At 52.4% G+C, this 23,930-nt stretch overlaps 1 protein-coding gene across 2 annotated transcripts in view; it reads left to right on the top strand.

Moving 5' to 3' along the window:
* Window positions 1-23,930, top strand: part of LOC147676773 (uncharacterized) — a 594,493-nt gene that overhangs the window by 57,926 nt on the left and 512,637 nt on the right. For both annotated transcript variants that reach the window (XR_015302442.1, XM_086945206.1), the window contains exon 4: window positions 3,130-3,243. Coding sequence is in view for 1 of the 2 variants with exons in the window: in XM_086945206.1 (XP_086801332.1) it covers window positions 3,130-3,243 (114 nt within the window). In the remaining variant the exon portion in view is untranslated. The remainder of the gene's footprint in view (window positions 1-3,129; window positions 3,244-23,930) is intronic.

Genomic DNA, 23,930 nt, shown 5'->3' on the forward strand with positions numbered 1-23,930 from the left:
ATTGAGTCCGCTTATTGTAGTCTTCAAGACGGTAAAAAATTGCTTGTCACTTAATCCCCATCTGGAGGGTCTTAAACCTCCTCTTAAGGCTATCTTTGAGGAGAATCCACCATCCGCCTCTTGAACAGCTCTGTGTTGATTTTCATTAGCAAGTATACCAGTGGTTTCTTTATCACAGTGGGTGATTATTCTCTTTCGAGGATACAAAACAGGAAAACCTAATTCTCTGACCTACACATCAAGCAGATTTCAGTCTAGGCCTATAGTACTTGATAAAAATCACAGTATGATGTGTTTCTCTGGGCCTTGTTTTTTTCTTCACAAGACTCCCCTTTCTACTTTAATTCCCTTACCTAGAACTTTAATCCAGAATCCATATTTTAGTTTTAAAATAGTTTTATCATCTGTGCTCTAACTACTTTATTAATAGACAGCCTTCCCCTACACCCTTTAAAGAGCAGAAAGGAGACATCAGGACATAGTCCAGGATATGAGTGCATCTGCTGAGGTAATGTCAAGAGAGCTTAATATACTTGAAAAGGTTGCCGGAGTCCATTCTAGTTCCTAGAGAGGAGATCTGATCGGTGATTGATCCAGTCTCTTCCCTGCTTAAATTGGTTACCAGAGTGAAAACGCTGCCTTTTCTTAAAACTGTGTCCCTGGCCTTCTTCCTCCAACTGGAATCAACATCGTCAGCTCTATGCAGGCCAACACCCTGTCTTACCAGATCGCAGCTAAGTCTATCTTTTCCCAACTTCTCCAGCAGTCTGTGAAAGATGCTTAACTTGGAGCATTTATAAGCTTGTTTTAGATTCTGAGATTAGATTGCGGCCAAAACTTTGTTTAGTGCTAGTTCCGGCTCATATCTCTAAACTGGATGGGTCACCCTACAACCTTCACTACCAACTTTTTTACCAATCCTCGTGAAACCTCTGATTTAGTATATGCAACAGCTGGAAATGGGTTTCTTTTTTAATAAAGGAATGACCCTGTACAGCACAGGTAACCTTTATTCACAGCATCAAAGTAATCTGGCAGGAAGCCAACTTTCTTGGTAAGAAAATGTTGTGGGATCCACACAAGTCACATGGCCCTGGACTCTCCTAGGTTTCTATTTTTCAGGGTTTGGGAGATTTCTCTGGCTAGCAGTAGATCTCATGCCCAGATTCTGCAGCTACCCACGTTTCCAAACCGGGTCTTTTATCTCTCAGATTGTTTGATGTCCCCGCGTCATATTTTCGGGTATCGTTGGGGTACCGTTTTTATCATGAGAAATGTGGGAGATTGGGTGTAGGAATTTTGTGGATTCCTACAGTTTGTGAAACTTTCCCTTACAGTAGTCCAAGATAATGGGTGTTTTCTGCCAGGGTTTGAGGTTTACAAGGATTTATGGGTAACACAATTTAATGGGATTCACAGAAGTGTTGCCCTGGACTTCACTTGGTTTCTAGTTTTCAGAAATGTCTGTGTTTGATAGGGTATTCTTGGGAGGGACTGAGCAAGGGCCTATATTCTACAACTTCTCTCATTGTGGAAAAAAGTGTTGATTCTGCTGGGTGAATTATGTTGTCCCCAGGTCATGTTTTGGGGTGTTCACTTCACTTAACTGGGGTACCGTTTTTATCAGGAGTCGTGGAAACACATTTTGCAAAATGCCCTCTGAAGCGCGATAGTATAGATCACCCCAAATTATGAGGTGTAAAAATAACCACTGTTGCTAAACTCAGTAGCTTGTGCACATTTCAGAAATACATAGTTTCCCTCATATCCATTTGCATTCATCAGATCTAACCTCATGAATTGCTGCATGGTGGGCGCTCGATGAAAAATCATTGAGTTACAGCTTAATTGTTGGCTCTGCATATTGAGTTTTTGGGAAAAATCTACAAATCCTCTATAACCTTGCGACTAGGAAGGCCTGATAGACGTAATGGTATATTGCTTATGTAAATTGACCATCTGGAAAAAATTAGGTATGGAAACATCACCAATTTGTGTTTTTTTTTCTACTCATAAATGTTTTTTTATTTTAACAATTAGTTTCTTTGGGAAAACCTTGAGGTAGATACACAGACGGCCTGTTGCTGAATTCAGAATTTTGTCCTCCGGGATCACCCTGGGGTTTCACACCTGTTTTCACCATAAACTGCTTTTTTTTTTTTTTTTTTTAACTGCAAGTAGATTGAAAGCAACGTTAGGAAAATGGAGTATCTCTTAAATAAAAAAAATAAAAACCGTTGGTACACACATAGTTTTTTTTATACAAATTTGATTGTTACGAAAAGCTAGGAAAACGATGATCTTAGCACTGCATACCATTAGTTGATGGCGGTTTTTAGGAGAAAAAACATGCTTTTCTGTACAGATTTTTTTTCCAACCCCCCCTCCAAAAAATGTAGATGCATTTTTGCTATTTTCGCAGTGCCCTCTTGGGAAATCCTTAGACACACATTTAGGAAATCCTAACACCTGTAGTACCTTTGGACTCCCATGGATGTAGGATGGTGAAGAAGGGGCGTTTTTGGCATGGATATCTTACGTGAAAAAAATAAGTTATGAAGGCATAAGCGCTTAGTACGCCACGTACTGGGCTGAGCACTGTGGGTGGAAAAACCTCAGCAGTTAAGGGGCAATTACATTTTCCAGGTCGTTTGAGGAGAACCTCTTCACTAGGGGTACCAATGGGAACTCAATGCTATTGTGCGTGGTGAGGATCTTTCAGTTCAATGAAAAATAATTGAAGCTCCGGTGAAGGCATTGCATTGCGGGGCAATAAGACTGCTGCTTCCTCAAGGGCGGAGAGTCAATTTTCGGCTTATCAGCACTTTTATCTTTGTAATGCCTTTTACTTTACTTCCTTTCTTTCTGCTTGAAAATGATTAATAAAATGGGACTTGAACTCCTAGGATTGGACTACTGATATTTATCATTTGAATCTGATTATTTAGAAAAAAAATAAAAAATAAAAAAATTAGATGGGTGAGTGTGTATGTGGATGATCGATCTGAACACTTGTAAAAAAGATTCTTTCATCTGCGAAAATGCTAGGACTGTTAAGCATTTCACTTAATTGAAGAGTTCTCTAATGCAGAATTAGAATTATATCTTTTACATTTTCTTAATAAACAGGTTATGGCATTGCTAATCCCTATACTGTATTCAAGATTAAAACTGAGGAAGACCCGAATAGCTGGGATCATATCTACGCTAAAGGAAGTAACTTTACAGACACCTGTGACAGTGGTAAGTGACCCATGGTCGAGTTTGTTTTCCACACTAGTACTATAGACATTTCATTGTCTTATCTTAACCACCTGTGCCTGTCTCTGTTCATCCTATCAAACTTGGACGGGCTAGACTGACTTGATGGGGAGCATCGCTTGTACTCTGAGAGAGAGCTATAGGCTGTAACTTTTCTGTACAGCCTTGCAGACAGGAAACCCACTCAGCTACCGAGTGAGCAAAGTACCACGTTACTTAAAACTACCTTGCAGTTAACTAAATATCATCAGTTTGGTTGCTCTGATCATTAATCAAACAGATAGTTTTTCTGAAGCCTCCCGTGAACTTATTGGATTTATGTTTTGGAATGTGGCAGGCCTCTAGAATGAAATAAAATGAACCCAGAATGGTTAGAGTTTGTAGAGATTTCTATTTATCTGCTTACTATATAAATCAGTACAGAACATATCATGTTCCAGCTATTCCAACAAACCACGGTAGACCAAAGGGTGGGCTATGCACCTATGTCTCTAATAGTTTAAAATTCGTCATAATAGTTATGGCGTCCTACAATCCATATTACAAAATAATTGAATGTTAAGGCTTCGATGTTGCACGTCGCCGGCGAGTGCCTAGACGTAGATCTGCTCTGTGTCACCATAATGGGAGAGACTCTGGTTGTGGAATATCCCCTCGACGTCGAATACCTCGACGGTGAATGGAATCTGGAGCCTCCAGATCTTGCTCTTGTAGGTGAGCGTGTTCTTGATCTCCTCGATGTCCGGTTCGACGGAGAAAGCCTCCTCGACGTCGAACTATGCCTATCAGTTGACTGGGGGTGAGTGTTTGATTTGCTCAAGCGCTTCGTCCATCATCCCCTTTTGTTTTGCTTTGTTCGCCCTAAGTTGGCAGGGTATGCTCGGACGTGAGTCCCTTGCTCACTTGGCCACTGGATTCAAGATAGCCTGGCTGATGAGGATTATGAATCCGAAACCGGTCCAAGGATGCTTGTTTCCGGTCCAGGGAAGACATGGCTTAGCAGTTCGAACTGGACTGTTCCCATGAGGCACAGGGTCAGACTGATTTGCATATGGCCATGTCTGAACTGGGTGGCTTAGTGAGCAAAAGAATGGTGATGGATTAAACCCAGATTAGTTGACTGGGGATGAGTGTTTGATTTGGTCAAACGCTCCGTCCATCATCCCCTTTTTGTTTTGCTTAGATTGGAGCAAGTTGACAGAGCAATAAATGCAAGCAAAGATGGCAAAGCTCCTGACCTGACCTGTCCCTGTGGATTTATATAAGGCCAGCACTGCTCTATGGTGGCCCCTCCTGGCCTTGGTACTGAGGGCATGCTGTAATACAGGTTTTGTTTTCCACATGGGGAGAATCAACAATTGTCCTGATCTACAAAAAGGGAGGTTGTCATAACCCTGCTTGATATGGACTGATCTCCCTGCTTGATTCCCTAGCAAAGATAGTGGGCCGTATCATTTTGAATAGGCTACAAAGTTAGGCAGAAACTCTGATATCCTGTCAGACCTACAAAACGGGTTCAGCTCTGGGATTGGGACAATAGAGCATGGCCTCAACCTAAGCATGATCATTGGAAAGTACACTAAGATTAGGGAGGGGGTTACATATTTGGCATTTCTCATTTTGTCCTTGGCCTTTGATTGTGTCATCTATGCCAAGCTGTGGATAATCATGAGAAATATGGGGTTGGAGTCATCGATTATTTGTTTTTTAAGAGACCTGTACTCTGTATGTTGAGCCTTGGTCAGGTACAGAATATGGGGAGAATGTACTCAACCTTTCAGAGTAGATAGAGGGGTAAGACGGGGCTGTGTCCTAGCACAGTGTCTTTTTTCACTATACATAAATAGTGTTAGCGCTGTGTTGACTACACATTCTAAAGACCTCCCACTGGTGGGACATCGTCCTGGCCCGGCCCTCCTCTACGCTAATGACACCATTATTATGGCCCGTTCCCCTCTTGGCCTACAGACCCTACTCACAAATTTTGTTGAGTTTATGCAGGATCTTGGCATGTTAGTTAATCAATCAAAAATGTTTAAGTGTGGGCGAAGAACAGCTAATTTAGAAACATAAACATCGTTGGCACTAATATAGGCTTCAGAAATAGTTTGTCATACCTAGACATATTTTTTGCTAAAAAGGGCTCATGGTACAGTGATATTTCCACTAGGAATTTACAATTAAATAAAGCATGTATGGCCCAAAGAACTGTTTGCAGACGATTGGGCATAAACCCTCCAGTGATATGATAAAGATTTATAAAGCTAAATGTCTCAGTGTAGCATTATACGGGGCGGGAATCTGGGGGCACACTAAATGTACAGCTCTAAAGATGGTGGAGGATTATTTTTTACGGTACCTACTTACCACCCCTAAAAGTGTATGTGTCTCATGCTGAACTGGGGGTTTCGTTTCTCATTGACCGAAAATTGCTGCAGTCCATATTATTATGGTATGAAGTCTGGACATCAGAACACACTGCTTAAACCATAAAATTATCTTGGATTGCCTCAAGTCAAGTTTGATTTCGCATATGCCATGGCTGACATACATTCAACTTTTGTTGCTGGGGCACCCTGCCTGCTTTGAGAAAACTGAATCTTTAGACTCTATTAGCAGAAAAGTATTAAAAAACAAATGTATCATGCAGCTTGAGAACCTTAGATTGATCACTGAAATTTCGAAGCCCACTTTTCTGAGAAAAAAAAATCTGCTTATGTTAACTACTTATGAAAAGTAACCTTACTTCAAAGCTGTATTAAATTCTAGGCATAGATTCATTTTGACCCGCTTAAAATTGGATAATTTCCGTCGCTTGATTAACTTCCCTGAAATTAATGGCTGGTCTACAAATCTAATAAATTATTCCTGTGACTTCACGATGGCACAGAGCACTATGCATGTAGTACTTTTGTGAACATTTTATAGTAACTTGAGAAAACATTACATTTTACCCATTTTAAAACCGTTGAGTTTCATACAATGCCTTCCTACCTAAAGTTACTTACAATCATTGCCTACCATGGTTTTTTGTGTTATGTTAAGTGTTCTGTGGGCTGCCTTTTATGCTACAAATACATTTTTAGGGCTCGGCCTACATCCCACGAAGGGGGTGTGGCTTCAGAGTCCTATAGAGAGGACTTCGACAAGCTAACCTACGAATTGCAAAGAAGCGCGTGATTTTCGCTCGTTATTTATGGCAGCTGCATGGCAACTGGCCCTCGCATGGCTGTGCTTTTACAAGCCAGCACGCAATAGGCCATAGTCTGTAGAGTTGCTCCGCTTCCTGCATATTCCGTGCGGAGACGCACACCAGAAGGCTATATTTCATCAATTACCAGCTGTCAGGGGCCGTGGTAATTGAAGCCAGATGCCGGGCGCGCGTGCACCGTTCTCCTGTTTTTAGGGCTCTTTTTTTCTTTCAGCTGTGTGAGCGCGCATGCTGGCTCCCTGCCAAAGCTGGTGTGTGTAGTGGAAGGGTGAGCACGATGACTGCGCTGCCACCCCCGTTTGTATTTCATTAGACGGTGGTCTTTAATTAATTTCCATGAGTCCTCACAAGAATTCTCAAAGCCTCGCGCACGCAGTCACGCAAGTGTATCAAGCAGGCTGTGTTCTCCTCATGCCTAGGAGGTAATTTAGCAAAAGCCACTTTCACTGACATAATCTACATCGGGTGTGTTTTTATTAAAATCCCCTCCTGTTGAAAGGTCCGCCACCCCTGCCCTTTCCCCTCCCCCCACGCCCTTTCCCCTCCCCCCACTCCACAATTGCTGTCACTTCACAGAGCGGGCCCGGGCCGGTCTCTTTTGGGCTGTTTGTCTCCGGCGTGGACGGTGCTCTGGTGCCCACTGAGGCCTGCAGGAGAACTTTCCCAGGCTCTTCCTCCACCGCTCGGGATGCCTAGCAATGGGGAGAATGGAGAGTAGGGGGGCGTGGGGGGAGGCTCGTGACGGACAAATGAGAGAGGGCGCTTTCAAGAGCCCGAGGCCTACACACAGCGTGTGCGCTGATTTCCCACAGCTGCCTTCTGTCCCAGGTGCTAGGTCTAAAAGTACCCCCCCTCCCTCCACACGCCTCCCCCTACGGAGATGCTGTCCATCCTCAAAGGTGGCTCATGGCCTAAAATGTAAATGGCCAGAATAGGTTGACCGGACGGTAGGGCTGGGGCAGAAACATGCAGGGACCATGTAAAGAAAGAAAACGGTAAATCCGTTTGCACCATTTTTATTTATTTTATTTATTTCTTTCAATTTATATAGCGCTATATAACCCCGGGGTCTCTATTTTTGCTGATTATGCTATATGAAGATATAAAATGGTGCGCACCAGGGTAAACACTCAGGAACTTTATTTAACATTTTTGCAGTGTTTACAAGATAAGATGTAGAGTAAGTACTTTTGCCTTATTTGTGACCGATTGGACTGTGAGGCAATATGAGTTTGTTCCAAGTTTTATTTCAGAAGTATCACAACACATACAGCATCTTGTTCATTTCTGTGTAAGTGTTCTTCATGGACCATGACTTGTTCACTCCCATCTGTAAAAGATGCGTAAATTGATGTATGAGGAACAACATTTTCTTTGTATGCTCAGGAGCCCTGGTAGAAAAAAAATGTTTCGGTAACACAGAGCAGACAATATTAGTTTGCAGAGTTCTGCATTACAGAAGTTGTAGAATCTTTCAAAATGATTTTGCACCGGTATGTACACCAGTTCAAAGTTTCTGTAATTCGGCTCCTGATCCACCAGTCTGTAATACATGTTGGTGCCCCCCAAACACCACGTATAAGCGGGTTTTTTACAGCTTCCTTGCCTCAAGGTTGAAAATGTATTGCTCGACCCTCCTACTTTCAAAAGAGAAAGAGTTATGGTAAAATCCTTCTCAAGTAATGCGACTAGAATGTGGAACTCGCTATCTCAGAGTGCTGTTGAGGGCAGAGGTCTGTTGAGGGCAGAGGTCTGTTGAGGGCAGAGGTCTGTTGAGGGCAGAGGTCGGTATCTCCAGCTTCCCGGGCCGCCGGCCAATCAGAGCGCGGCCCGGGGGCGGGCTTCACGCGGGATCCCGGGCTGCGGCGGTGAGCACAGGGGAAATTGACGAGGGCCCGGCTCCCTCGATAAGGCAGCCAGGAAGGAGATAAAGCGAGGTAGGCACTCGCTGGGGTTGCAGAGCCTCTGTAGCACGAGGCAGACGCCGGGTGGGCACCGGTCTTGTTGGATAGAGCGCTCCCAGCGCGATGGCATGAATGAAGCGCCCCAAGGCGCAAGAGAGTGCTCCCGAGCGCTAGGAGCATAGATGAAGCGCCCCAGGGCGCTAGGACCGCAGGGAAGCGCTCCCACGGGCTAGGGTACGGAAAGCAGAAGCCATAGGAAGTTCGGGGAGTCCGTAGTTCAGGAGCAGAGCAGGGCCCAGGGGCGGCACGCCCTTCCCTGAGCCCAAGCAGCAGCACGACCCAGGCAGGGTCCCAAGCAGGAAGAAGAAGAGAGAGAGAAGAGGGCCCACCCTCCTTTTATACAGGAGCTTCCTTTGTCTCCAAAAGGGGCAGGCAGGGAGAGAACCAGCCAGAACTGGTTATAAGGAATTTCAGGTTACTGGCCAGGCCAGGGACACTGGACGCACCTCAGGGGGGTGGAGCCAGCCTGGTGGGGGGAGGCCCAGCCAGCTTCAGCCAATCAGGCACCAGCACACCTACTGCACACACACACCAAGGTCTAGAAGTGGCACTTCCCGTCTAGTCACACACATGTCGCATACATCATCTTGTAGCATTCAACCTCACGAGCGTATACATACCAAACACGCCCCAGCACGCCCCACGCATCAGGAACTACCAGAGCCACATACATTCCCCATGCATTCCTATGGGAGGCAGGTCTCTCTCACCACACACACACTCAGAAGGGGAATCACCATTCCCCAGACACATATAATAAGCACAAAACTTCAGGGGTGGACCTGCCAGACGGGCCAAGTCCAACACATGCCCCTCCCAGCCCAAACGCAGGGCAGACCAATCACTACCGTGATGGACTTCCCTGCGGCAGGGCGATAGAACGTGGACGCGGCCCGCACCGCCGGACCGATAGACATACACATACTGAAAATAATAGAAGTTACAACAACAACAAAAATAAAAAAAAATGAAGACATAGTCCCAACCAGGCTACCCACCTGGTACTCCTTAGTTGTCCATGACTAGGACCAGGCCCTAAGCCATCCAGATACCCTTGGTCCTTGCTAATCCGAAGTGGGGGGTGGTAACCCCTGGCCCACAATAGCCATTCTCCACTCCCTTTCTCAGTGTAGCCACGACTACCACTGTTCCTTCCACCTAGGGTCCGCACCCTCAGGTTTGTCAGAGGTCACGGGCAAGAATGCCCCACCCTACCTCTACTTCTGAGGTTCCGCGTTCTCCCAGGAGAAACACCCTCAGAACACACTTTCCTACCAGTCTTGGAACTTCCTCCCTCCACTGGTCTTCCACCTGGGAACTAAGCGTTTAGCTCTTCCCCTAAAGCAAGCCGCGGCCGAGCCAGCAGGTCTTCCTTGACCGGGATACCACCTAACCTAAATTCAGCTGGGCGACACCTGACGCCTAAAACACAACAAGATGAGCCGCGGCAGCGCCAGCAGGTCTCAGTGTTCAGCTCTCCCCAAGGCAAGCCGCGGCAGCGCCAGCAGGTCTTCCTTGTCCGGGATACAACTCAACATAAATTCAGCCAGGGCGACACCTGACGCCTAAAACACAACAAGATGAGCCGCGGCAGCGCCAGCAGGTCTCAGTGTTCAGCTCTCCCCAAGGCAAGCCGCGGCAGCGCCAGCAGGTCTTCCTTGTCCGGGATACCACTCAACATAAATTCAGCCAGGGCGACACCTGACGCCTAAAACACATTCAGCGGGGTAAGGAAGACAGGAGGCGTCAAACACATTTAGCGGGGGAAAAGGGGACACATGATGCATCCAACACATTCAGCGGGGCAAGGAAGGACACTATTATCGTTGATTCAGCAAGCTCCCCATCCCAGAGAACTTACACTCCATTACTCAGCACAGCTCCACATTCATCCACACCCCGTCCCCTAAACTGGTAAGACAGTTTTCCACCGCCCCTGATTCCTCAACCTGACCCTTGTGGCACAGGTACCATTACTCTAGGGAAGGGACAAGGACCACACACTTGAACACAATTACGCAACTACTACTGGATCCCACCCTTCTGGTGAATTCAGAAAACCATACTGTACTAGGGAGATTATTTACCCTCCCAAGCTAGGGACACCTAACTCACAGTGTATCCGCGCACATTTTTTCCACAGAACGGACATTTAAGTAACCTTAAAAAACTTTCCACAGAACGGGTATTTCTATTAATCACTAAACATTTCCACAGAACAGACATTTTTAGTAACCTGGCCTGACCCATGTGGCGCAGGTATCATTACTCCAGGGAAGGGATAGGGACCATACACATTGAACACAATTACGCTACTACTACTGGATCCCACCCTTCTGGTGAATTCAGAAAACCATACTGTACTAGGGAGATTATTTACCCTCCCAAGCTAGGGACACCTAACTCACAGTGTATCCGCGTGTTGGACGTGGCCCATCTGGCAGGTCCGCCCCTGAAGTTTTTATGGTATATGTAACCTGGGGATGGTGATTCCCCCTCTGAGTGAGTGTGAGGAGAGAGAGCGACCTACCCTTCCATAGGAATACATGAGGAATGGATGAGTCCTCTGCAGTTCCAGGTGCGTAGGGTGTGCAGGGTCAAGTCTGGTATGTATGAACTCGTGAGATTGAATGCTGCGCAACGGTATATGAGGTATGAGTGTGTCTAGTGTAGAAGTCCCCCTTTTGGAAGTTGGCATATTTGTGGAATATGTGCCTGGCGTATGATTGGCCGGGGCTGGCTGGTGAGCCTGGCTCCCAGGATCTGGGAGGGTCTGCCCCGGTGGTGAATGGAGTGTTTAGCATACTGATGTGAGGGGAGGAGTGAGCCTGGGTCTGCTTGTGGATTGACTGTCTGGTTTGAGTGTCCTGAATGAGGCTGGGTTTTCCCCAGACAATGCTGGCTCCACCCCCTGGGGTGCGGCTGATGTTCCTAGCCTGGCCAGTGTAAAGAATCCCCCCATAACCAGTTCCAGCTGGTTCTCCCCCTGCCTGCCCCTTCAGACCAAGAATGTGTGTATAAAAAGGGTGCTGTGACACTCTGGACTTGTTCTTGTTCTCCACTTGAATCTACCAGGAGCTGCTGCTGCTTGGGCTCAGGGTTGGCTTGCCTCCCTGGGCCCTGCCCGACTCCTGGACTCCTGATGGTGTTCCCCCTGCTAGGAGCGGCTACGCTCCACCTGAGGTCCTAAGACTCCCTATGGACTTTGCTACCTTCATCTGGCCTTGGGGAAGCGCTTTTCTTCTGATCCCTAGCGCTGGGAGCGCGACCTCTATACCCTAGCGCTTGGGAGCGCTGGATTCATCGAGCCGGTGCCACCCGGCATTTGCCCTGCCCCACGGAGTTGCCAGACGCCCAGCGAGTGCCTACCTCGCCTACCCCCTTTTGTGGCATATTTACGAGGGAGCCTACTCCTCGCTATCTCCCCGAGTTCACCGCTGCAGCCCGGAGTCGGCTGTGGAGGCGCTGTGCCCGCCTCCTTATCCAGGGCCGCGCTGCCATTGGCGGCCCCGGAGAAAGCATTGCCACCCCGCCATTGGTCCTGGCCGCCGGGACTCCTACCGCGTCATTGCGGGGCCGCGCAGGGATTGGCCCGACCCTGGGAGGGCTTCTCCAGGCGCACCCGGCAGTCAATGGTTCTCCCGGAGGAGGGAGCGCCGCCATCGCCACGCCAAGGAGCTGAGGCCCCGTGGAGCCGCCGCCTCTAACAACTGGTGAGTGCGGGCGGGCTACGGGACGCTCCTCTGCCCTGGGGAGTGCTGTGGGTCCGGGAGGCTCCCCCCCCTTTGGTCCCCGAGTCCGGGAAGGACTCCCACGATGCTCCACCTTTTGCCCTTCATCTTCCCGAGCCCGGCGAGGCTCTTCCTTGGGCCCCCTCATCTCTCGAGCCTGCGAGGCTCCACCTTTGGCCCTTCATCTTCCCGAGCCCGGCGAGGCTCTTCCTTGGGCCCCCTCATCTCTCGAGCCTGCGAGGCTCCACCTTTGGCCCTTCATTTTCCCGAGCCCGGCGAGGCTCTACCTTGGCCCCCCTCATCTCGCGAGCCCGGCGAGGCTCCACCTCTGGCCCCTTCGTACCTCGAGCCTGCGAGGCTCCACCTCTGGCCCCTTCGTACCTCGAGCCTGCGAGGCTCCACCTCTGGCCCCTTCGTTCCTCGAGCCCGAGAGGCTCCACCATTGTCCCTTGTCCTGCCGAGCCTGCGAGGCTCCAACGTGATGCCCCCAGCATCTACAGCTGCCCAGCACTTCGTGGGCCGCTGCCACGTTTAGGTTTATCGGTGGGTACCTGCAGTCCCCCCCCCACCCCTGACATTGAGACTATGGGCGTCCCAGCCCCCGAAGGTCGGTTGGCCTGTTGAGAGGACTAGCTAAATGTCAATTGTGCTCCTTGAGATTTATTCTATGTGTCTTTCCTACAGGTACCCCTGCAGACTTATGTACTTTTGTCCTTTCCCCCCTGAAATGCCAGATGTCCCCTGTATGTGATTCCTGGCAGTGGTCCCTTGGCCCTGCGCTGTACCTTCTTCCCTGTAGCCCCTGCCCGTGCCCCTGGCACCTTGTACAATGTGTGTCTATATATGTCATGCTTAATACAAAGACTATTCTCATATATACGTGGTGTGGAGTTCCTTTTGTGGGAGGCCCGGGATGTTGTTGTTGGTGGGTGCGTGCGCAAATGCTTCACATGTCCTCCGAGATAGGCCTGGCTGCCCGCGCCACGTTACCTAGAGGGCGAGCAGGGGTCGACTTTTCATAGGAGTGGCGGTCTCTGACTGGCTGTGGCGCAAGCCCTGGCCGGCCGGGGGTCCCATTTCCTACACTGGTGGCTAGCGGTGGGATCCGGACTTGTGTTTGCGCAGTACCACAATGATAACTGGCCTCCCTACAAAACTCTGTATTGTAAATGGTCGCAAAGAAAAGAGATTATTGTTTTAAGAGTTTACGTAAATGTCCTATGAAAGATGTGTTCTGGTTAGATGGCCCTAACTAGGGAGGGTAGATCAACTCCCTAGTACAATGTGTTTTCTGGACTCACCGGAAGGGTGGGATCCAGTGGTGGCAGCATAATTATGTTCAATGTATATGGTCCCTGTCCCTTCCTTGGAATAATGGTACCTGTGCCACATAGGGTCAGGTCAGGTTGCTAAAAATGTCTGTGAAAAATGTTAAAGATTGTTAGAAATACCCGTCCTGTGGAAAGTTTTAAGGGTTACTTAAATATCTGTTTTGTAGAAAAAAAATGTACATGTATACTGAGAGTTAGGTGTCCCTAGCTTGGGAGGGTAAATCATCTCCCTAGTGTAATATGGTTTTCTGGATTCACCAGAAGGGTGGGATCCAGTGGTGGTTGCAAAATTGTGTTCAAATATGTATGGTCCTTGTCCCTGCCCTAGAGTAATGGTACCTGTGCCCCGAGGGTCAGGTTGAGGAATCAAGGGCGGTGGAAAACTGTCCTACCAGTCTAGGGAACGGTATGTGCATGAATGTTGAGGTATGCTGAGTAATGGAGTATAAGTTCTCTGGGATGGGGAGCTTGCTGAATCAACGTTAATCTTGTCCTTCCTTACCCCGATGAATGTGTTGGAGGCATCATGTGTTCCGTGCACCGCTGAATGTGTTTGATGCGTCAGATGTCCCCCCCCCTTTTTTTGCCCTGCTAATTGTGTTTGATGCATCATGCGTTCCGTACCCCGCTGAATGTGGTTTAGGCGTCAGGTGTCGCCCTGGCTGAATTTATGTTAAGTTGTATCCCGGACAAGGAAGACCTGCTGGCTCGGCCGCGGCTTGCCTTGGGGAGAGCTGAACTTTGAGACCGGCTGGCGCTGCTGCAGCTCGTTTTGTTAGTTATGGTAGTTGTATCCCGGACAAGGAAGACCTGCTGGCTCGGCCGCGGCTTGCCTTGGGGAGAGCTGAACCTTGAGACCGGCTGGCGCTGCTGCAGCTCGTTTTGTTAAAGTTATGGTAGTTGTATCCCGGACAAGGAAGACCTGCTGGCTCGGCCGCGGCTTGCCTTGGGGAGAGCTGAACCTTGAGACCGGCTAGTACTGCCGCGGCTCGTTTTGTTGAATTCATGTTAGTTGTATCCCAGACAAGGAAGACCGGCTGGCGCGGCCGCGGCTTGCCTTGGGGAGAGCTAAAACGCTTAGTTCCCAGGTGGAAGACCAGTGAAGGGAGGAAGTTCCAAGACTGTTAGGAAAGTGTGTTCTGAGGGTGTTTCTCCTGGGAGAACGCGGAACCTCAGAAGTAGAGGTAGGGTGGGGCATTCTTGCCCGTGACCTCTGGCAAGCCTGAGGGTGTGGACCCTAGGTGGAAGGAACAGTGGTAGTCGTGGCTACCCTGAGAAAGGGAGTGGAGAAGGGCTATTGTGGGCCCGGGGTTACCACCCCCCACTTCGGATTCGCAGGGACCAGTGGTATCTGGGTGGCCTAGGGCCTGGTCCTAGTCACGGACAACTAAGGCGTGCCAGGGGGGTAGCCTGGTTGGACCTATGTCTTTATTATTTTTTTTATTTTTTTATTATTTTCCTTAATTGTTAGCCTGTGTGTGTCTATCGGCCCAGGTAGGCGTCGAACTGGAGGGTGGCTCGGTAGCGCGAGCCACGTCCATGTTCTATCGCCCTGCAGCAGGGAAGTCCATCACGGTAGTGATTGGTCTACCCTGCGTTTGGGCTGGGAGGGGCATGTGTTGGACGTGGCCCATCTGGCAGGTCCGCCCCTGAAGTTTTTATGGTATATGTAACCTGGGGATGGTGATTCCCCCTCTGAGTGAGTGTGAGGAGAGAGAGCGACCTACCCTTCCATAGGAATACATGAAGAATGGATGAGTCCTCTGCAGTTCCAGGTGCCTAGGGTGTGCAGGGTCAAGTCTGGTATGTATGAACTCGTGAGATTGAATGCTGCGCAACGGTATATGAGGTATGAGTGTGTCTAGTGTAGAAGTCACCCTTTTGGAAGTTGGCATATTTGTGGAATATGTGCCTGGCGTATGATTGGCCGGGGCTGGCTGGTGAGCCTGGCTCCCAGGATCTGGGAGGGTCTGCCCCGGTGGTGAATGGAGTGTTTAGCATACTGATGTGAGGGGAGGAGTGAGCCTGGGTCTGCTTGTGGATTGACTGTCTGGTTTGAGTGTCCTGAATGAGGCTGGGTTTTCCCCAGACAATGCTGGCTCCACCCCCTGGGGTGCGGCTGATGTTCCTAGCCTGGCCAGTGTAAAGAATCCCCCCATAACCAGTTCCAGCTGGTTCTCCCCCTGCCTGCCCCTTCAGACCAAGAATGTGTGTATAAAAAGGGTGCTGTGACACTCTGGACTTGTTCTTGTTCTCCACTTGAATCTACCAGGAGCTGCTGCTGCTTGGGCTCAGGGTTGGCTTGCCTCCCTGGGCCCTGCCCGACTCCTGGACTCCTGATGGTGTTTCCCCTGCTAGGAGCGGCTACGCTCCACCTGAGGTCCTAAGACTCCCTATGGACTTTGCTACCTTCATCTGGCCTTGGGGAAGCGCTTTTCTTCTGATCCCTAGCGCTGGGAGCGCGACCTCTATACCCTAGCGCTTGGGAGCGCTGGATTCATCGAGCCGGTGCCACCCGGCATTTGCCCTGCCCCACGGAGTTGCCAGACGCCCAGCGAGTGCCTACCTCGCCTACCCCCTTTTGTGGCATATTTACGAGGGAGCCTACTCCTCGCTATCTCCCCGAGTTCACCGCTGCAGCCCGGAGTCGGCTGTGGAGGCGCTGTGCCCGCCTCCTTATCCAGGGCCGCGCTGCCTTTGGCGGCCCCGGAGAAAGCATTGCCACCCCGCCATTGGTCCTGGCCGCCGGGACTCCTACCGCGTCATTGCGGGGCCGCGCAGGGATTGGCCCGACCCTGGGAGGGCTTCTCCAGGCGCACCCGGCAGTCAATGGTTCTCCCGGAGGAGGGAGCGCCGCCATCGCCACGCCAAGGAGCTGAGGCCCCGTGGAGCCGCCGCCTCTAACAACTGGTGAGTGCGGGCGGGCTACGGGACGCTCCTCTGCCCTGGGGAGTGCTGTGGGTCCGCGAGGCTCCCCCCCCCTTTGGTCCCCGAGTCCGGGAAGGACTCCCACGATGCTCCACCTTTTGCCCTTCATCTTCCCGAGCCCGGCGAGGCTCTTCCTTGGGCCCCCTCATCTCTCGAGCCTGCGAGGCTCCACCTTTGGCCCTTCATCTTCCCGAGCCCGGCGAGGCTCTTCCTTGGGCCCCCTCATCTCTCAAGCCTGCGAGGCTCCACCTTTGGCCCTTCATTTTCCCGAGCCCGGCGAGGCTCTACCTTGGCCCCCCTCATCTCGCGAGCCCGGCGAGGCTCCACCTCTGGCCCCTTCGTACCTCGAGCCTGCGAGGCTCCACCTCTGGCCCCTTCGTACCTCGAGCCTGCGAGGCTCCACCTCTGGCCCCTTCGTTCCTCGAGCCCGAGAGGCTCCACCTCTGGCCCCTCCGTACCTCGAGCCTGCGAGGCTCCACCTCTGGCCCCTTCGTACCTCGAGCCTGCGAGGCTCCACCTCTGGCCCCTTCGTTCCTCGAGCCCGAGAGGCTCCACCATTGTCCCTTGTCCTGCCGAGCCTGCGAGGCTCCAACGTGATGCCCCCAGCATCTACAGCTGCCCAGCACTTTGTGGGCTGCTGCCACGTTTAGGTTTATCGGTGGGTACCTGCAGTCCCCCCCCCACCCCTGACATTGAGACTATGGGCGTCCCAGCCCCCGAAGGTCGGTTGGCCTGTTGAGAGGACTAGCTAAATGTCAATTGTGCTCCTTGAGATTTATTCTATGTGTCTTTCCTACAGGTACCCCTGCAGACTTATGTACTTTTGTCCTTTCCCCCCTGAAATGCCAGATGTCCCCTGTATGTGATTCCTGGCAGTGGTCCCTTGGCCCTGCGCTGTACCTTCTTCCCTGTAGCCCCTGCCCGTGCCCCTGGCACCTTGTACAATGTGTGTCTATATATGTCATGCTTAATACAAAGACTATTCTCATATATACGTGGTGTGGAGTTCCTTTTGTGGGAGGCCCGGGATGTTGTTGTTGGTAGGTGCGTGCGCATATGCTTCACATGTCCTCCGAGATAGGCCTGGCTGCCCGTGCCACGTTACCTAGAGGGCGAGCAGGGGTCGACTTTTCATAGGAGTGGCGGTCTCTGACTGGCTGTGGCGCAAGCCCTGGCCGGCCGGGGGTCCCATTTTCTACACCGCGCACATTTTTCCACAGAACGGACATTTAAGTAACCTTAAAAAACTTTCCACAGAACGGGTATTTCTATTAATCACTAAACATTTCCACAGAACAGACATTTTTAGCAACCTGTCCTGACCCATGTGGCGCAGGTATCATTACTCCAGGGAAGGGATAGGGACCATACACATTGAACACAATTACGCTGCCACCACTGGATCCCACCCTTCTGGTGAATCCAGAAAACACATTACACTAGGGAGATGATCTACCCTCCCGAGCTAGGGCCACCTAACTCATAGCGTACCAGAATACATTTTTTTTTTCACAGAACGGACATTTAAGTAACCTCATAAAAACAATAATCTCCTTTCTTTGCGACCATTTACCATGCAGAGTTTTGTAGGGAGGCCAGTTATCGTTGTGGTACTGCGCAAACACAAGTCCGGATCCCACCGCTAGCCACCAGTGTAGGAAATGGGACCCCCGGCCGGCCAGGGCTTGCGCCACCGCCAGTCAGAGACCGCCACTCCTATATAAAGTCGACCCCTGCTCGCCCTCTAGGTAACGCGGCGCGGGCAGCCAGGCCTATCTCGGAGGACATGTGTGAAGCATTTGCGCACGCACCCACCAACAGCAACATCCCAGGCCTCCCACAAAAGGAACTCCACACCAAGTATATATAAAAATAGTCTTTGTATTAAGGACACATAGGAACATACACTTTACAATGGGCTCGAGGCACGGCAGGGGTTACAAGGGAAAAGGTACAGGCCAGGGCCAAGGGGCCACTGCCAGGAAGGTGCACATGATGGAGTTGGCATTTAGAACATATAACAACTGGGAGTTTCTTCGGACTAGGACTAGACACATAATCGCCAGGAGCTTAGCATTAGAATACGTCACGCCCCGGGGTCTCATAGGACTAGCAATAGAACTCACTCTAACCAGCATAGACATACATGAGGCAAGGTACATAACACAACAGAGGCCCCTATCAGCAGGGCAACACATAAGAATTCTCAGCATCCCATTGGTAATAGTCAGTAGCGCCCCCTAGGCCCGATGGCCTTCCTGGGCGAGGGCGCCTGAGATTCTCGATGTCCAGAGGGGGCTGCAAGGGGCCCGGGGCAAACCTAAACGTGGCAGCGGCCCACGAAGTGCTGGGCCGCTGAGGGACTTGGACGTAACCTTGCAGGCTCAGGGGGACAGGGGGGAAATGGTGGAGCCTCTCGCCGGCTCAGGAATTATAGCTGGAGCCACTCGGGCACAGGAACACTGGGCGGAGCCTTGCGGGCTCGGAGGGCCAGATACACATGGAGGAGCCTCCTCGGGGCTCAGGGGCACATGGTGGGGCCTCTCGGGGCCCAGGCAGGGCCAGGGACACGTTGGAGCCTCCTCGGGGCTCAGAGGACAAGGGATGGCCAGGCGGGATCCCCCTCGGGGGACCCGGCCTCAATGGGGGCCCCAGGGGCCGTGACGGAGCCTCGTGGGCTCAGGCAGGAAGTTGTCGACCGGTGGGGTCCCCCTCGGGGGACCGGGCATCCCTGGGGGCCCCGCAGACCTCTAGGCACATGTGTGCCCACGCGGGAAGGGAGGGGCGAGCACCGGCAATGTGCTCCGACGCCCCGCCTCCCCTCCTGCAACACTCACCGCTCCGGTCGCGCCGGTCTCTCCTCGCTCTCCGGGGCTCCCGTTCGCTCCTGGAGGGCCCCGGGGGGGAAGCGGCACTTCTGTCGGGGGACGCAGGGGCGCGGAGTCGGCTCCCGCTGCCCCTGCACTGGTCGGCTCTCGGTATCTCCAGCTTCCTGGGCCGCCGGCCAATCAGAGCGCGGCCCGGGGAAACGTCATCGGGCCAACCGCCAATCCGAGCGCGGCCCGGGGGCGGGCTTCACGCGGGATCCCGGGCTGCGGCGGTGAGCACAGGGGAAATTGACGAGGGCCCGGCTCCCTCGATAAGGCAGCCAGGAAGGAGATAAAGCGAGGTAGGCACTCGCTGGGGTTGCAGAGCCTCTGTAGCACGAGGCAGACGCCAGGTGGGCACCGGTCTTGTTGGATAGAGCGCTCCCAGCGCGATGGCATGAATGAAGCGCCCCAAGGCGCAAGAGAGTGCTCCCGAGCGCTAGGAGCATAGATGAAGCGCCCCAGGGCGCTAGGACCGCAGGGAAGCGCTCCCACGGGCTAGGGTACGGAAAGCAGAAGCCATAGGAAGTTCGGGGAGTCCGTAGTTCAGGAGCAGAGCAGGGCCCAGGGGGGGCACGCCCTTCCCTGAGCCCAAGCAGCAGCACGACCCAGGCAGGGTCCCAAGCAGGAAGAAGAAGAGAGAGAGAAGAGGGCCCACCCTCCTTTTATACAGGAGCTTCCTTTGTCTCCAAAAGGGGCAGGCAGGGAGAGAACCAGCCAGAACTGGTTATAAGGAATTTCAGGTTACTGGCCAGGCCAGGGACACTGGACGCACCCCAGGGGGGTGGAGCCAGCCTGGTGGGGGGAGGCCCAGCCAGCTTCAGCCAATCAGGCACCAGCACACCTACTGCACACACACACCAAGGTCTAGAAGTGGCACTTCCCGTCTAGTCACACACATGTCGCATACATCATCTTGTAGCATTCAACCTCACGAGCGCATACATACCAAACACGCCCCAGCACGCCCCACGCATCAGGAACTACCAGAGCCACATACATTCCCCATGCATTCCTATGGGAGGCAGGTCTCTCTCACCACACACACACTCAGAAGGGGAATCACCATTCCCCGGACACATATAATAAGCACAAAACTTCAGGGGTGGACCTGCCAGACGGGCCAAGTCCAACAGGAGGGTCAGGAGGTACTTGTAGACGTCTGGAGGGGTCTTCAGGGGGGCCATTTCCCATTCTTCTTTAACTAGGCTGAGGGGCCCTCAAACGGGGTGTCCGTACAGGAGTTCGAAGGGGCTGAAGCCGAGGGACTTCTGGGGGACTTCTCGGTCGGCGAAGAGGAGGCACGGGAGTAGCACGTCCCACTGGCGGCGTAGGGGTTCTTCCAGCCCCATGATCATCCCCTTGAGAGTGCGGTTGAACCGCTCTACCAGTCCGTTTCCTTGCGGGTGATAGGGGGTTGTGAATTGGTAGGTGACTCCGCACTGCTGCCAGAGGGATTTCATATACTTTGAAATAAAGTTTGTGCCCCTGTCGCTGATGACCTCCCGGGGGAAGCCCACTCGGGAGAAGATCCCCATTAAGGCTCGGCCTACCACTGGTGCTGTTACAGTTCGAAGGGGAACGGCCTCGGGATAGCGGGTGGCGTGGTCCACCAGGACCAGGATGAATCGATGCCCTTGTGCTGTTCGGGGGTCCAGGGGCCCCACAATGTCTATTCCCACCCTTTCGAACGGGGTGGTAACAACGGGGAATGGTTGCAGGGGTGCCTTGAGTTTGCGGCCGTTCTTCCCGCTGGCCTGGCAGGTGGGGCAGGACCGGCAGTGGTTGGAGACGTCATTTCTCATTTTTGGCCAGTAAAAGTGGGTTACCAGGCGGTTGTATGTTTTGTCTAGCCCCAAGTGTCCAGCCAGGGGGACATCATGTGCCAAGTTCAAAAGGAAGTCTCTGAAGTGGAGGGGCACCACCAGCACTCGACTGGCCCCCAACTCCGCGATTCTTTGTTCGCTGTACAGTAGGTCATTGTCCCAATAGATCCAGTGGGCCCCTGCGGTGTCTCCCGCGCTCTGGGCGAGGGCTTGCTGTCGCAGTCCCTCGAGGGAGGGACAGGTCTTTTGCTCTTGCCGGAATTGCTCCTGGGTGGGTCCCCCTTCTTGACGCCACTGAGCCAGGACTGGAAGGTCTTGGGGCTGAGCGGGCCCTTCTTGGGTTTGTTCCGGGGGGTCGGTATGGATGGTGTCCACCTCTGGAGCGATCGGGGGAGGAGGTGCTGGCCATTCGGGTTCTTCAGGTCTGGGGATGGTGCGGGCGGCCATGGACCGGGTTGTTACGCACGCCCAGTCCGGGAGGCCCAACATCCCCAGGTGCTCTCTTCTTTCAACGGCCGCCCACGGGGAACTCTCGAGATCGTTTCCCAGGAGGCAGTCCACGGGGGCATCATTGCGGACAGTCACTTTTAGCATACCGGCCCCTCCTCCCCATTCGAAGGGGACGCAGGCCATCCGACACAGGCTCTCAGAATTGTCGGCCGATCGGACGGGGCAAAGAACGTTTGGCAGGATTTGTTCTGGGGTCACCAGGTGACAGCGGACGGCCGTCACACTGGCCCCCGTGTCATGCAGGGCTTCGGCCTTGCGCCCATTTATGTTCACCCACTGGCTGTATTTCCTGGTGTTGGCGGGTAGGGGAGCCCGCGGGATCATGTCTCTTCCCCCTAGGCAAGCCAGGACCATGGCGGCAGGTTCCCACTCGGGCTGCTCCTGCTCGTACTCTTCATGCTCTTCGGAGATTTGCTCTTCTCCTAGGGCGGCGGCAGCTACCTGGCGGGGCCCGGGAGTCTGGTTCTTTGGGCAGTTCGGGTCACTGGCATAGTGGCCGACTCGCTGGCATCGGTGACAAGTAACATTGGCTCGGAACCCCAGGCGCATCGGGGGGTTGCCCCGGCCGGCCGGGGGCGGGGTGTTGTTAGCGGGAGCGGCCGGGACGGCATCTCTGCCCCGGCCCTGGCCTCCTCCTCCTCCTCGGGGACGATGATGACCTTGGTTGGTTCTGTTCTGCTCGTTTGGCCCACTCCGGGCCACTCGGGTGCTTTCCCATCGGTCAGCCTCAGCGGCGAGCTGCCGTGGTTCAGTCAATTTACTGTCGAGGAGGTGCTGCCTGAGCTCGACGAAGCAGTTGTTGGAGAGGTGCTCCCACACAATGAGGTTGAAGAGCTGCTCGTAGGTTGTTACGTGGCTACCCTTGATCCATCCCTCGAAGGCTCGGCTGAAATAGTTCACATATTCTACCCAAGTTGTACCCGGGATCTGGGTGCAGTCGCGGAACCTCTGGCGGTACATTTCGGGCGTAAGCCCATATCGAGTGAGGAGGGCGGCCTTCATGTGGTCATAGGACGTCATTTGATGGTCCGGGAGCTGTAGCAGGACATCGCGGCCTTCATTGACGAACCTCCCCCATAGACCGGCTCCCCAGTCACTTCGATCGATCCTGTGGGAGGTCATGGCGATCTCGTAGGCCTTAAACCACTGCGGTATGTCGTCGTTCCGATAATATTCACGGACCACATCTTTGGGGATGTGGACCTTTTGTTCGGTAGCGCCTGGGGTGCGCGGTTGCTCGGGCACCCCTAGGTCTTTGTTCTGTTTCCGCATTTCTATCTCTGCTAGCTTGCGCTCGTGTTCGTATGCCAGTCTTTTTTCTTCGAGTTCTCTCTGTCTTTGCTTTTCTTCCCGCTCTTCTCGGAGCCGTAAGTGTTCTAAGTTTATCTTTTGTTCCGCCAGTTTCAGCTCTCCGTCCAACTTGAGCCGTGCCAACTCTAATTCGTGTAGTCTGCTTTTTTCTCGTTCTTGGATCTCTTCCCGGGAGAGACCCGTTCTCCTTTCTTCCGTCAGAGTGGTGTTTGTCTCTGGTGCTTCGATGTTTTGGACCCGGGGTCCGGCGGCATTTGTTTCTGCCCAGGATTCTAGGGCGTGTTTGAAGTCATCTTTCGTGCTCAGACCGGTGGTAGCAATGCCTAGTTCTATACAAAATTGTTTTAGCTCTCGGTGGCTGTACTCTTCTAGTTTTTCCATCTGGAATTTCTCTGTAGATCTGCTCTCTTTGGTCGTCATTGTGGTTTAGTCGTAGGGTGAGTTACTCTCTGTACGATTACGCGTTGGTTCGGATCGCGCCGCTGGCCACCAATGTTAGACGGGGACCTGGAGGGTCGGCCGAGGACAAGGGAAGAGGCCTCCGGTGAGGGCCGTCTCCAGCGATCGTACAGACCAGTAACTTCCCCCCCACAGATGGACACCACACGAAGATAAGGTTAACGCTTTTTATATGCCGTTCTTGAAGTAAGGTAGTACGGTACAATGAGATCAGGACACGAGGATCCTCTCAATTCTAGTCTCTGGAAGGGAAAGGGGGTAGCGGGACAGTCTTGTTACCAATTTGGTATTGAGATGAGACGATGGGTAGCTCACAATCCTCGAGCTCGGCGTTCGGGAAGGTCGGGCCGCGGCAGCGCCAGCAGGTCCCGAGGAGGTCGTAGGTAGCAACGGGCCGCGGCAGCGCCAGCAGGTCCAGACGAAGATGGTGGTTGCAAGAGGCCGCGGCAGCGCCAGCAGGTCCCGACGAAGATGGTGGTTGCAAGAGGCCGCGGCAGCGCCAGCAGGTCCCCACGAGGATGAAGGTTGCAG

Source organism: Lissotriton vulgaris, chromosome 12 (assembly GCF_964263255.1).
Source record: "Lissotriton vulgaris chromosome 12, aLisVul1.2, whole genome shotgun sequence".
Classification (NCBI taxonomy): domain Eukaryota; kingdom Metazoa; phylum Chordata; class Amphibia; order Caudata; family Salamandridae; genus Lissotriton; species Lissotriton vulgaris.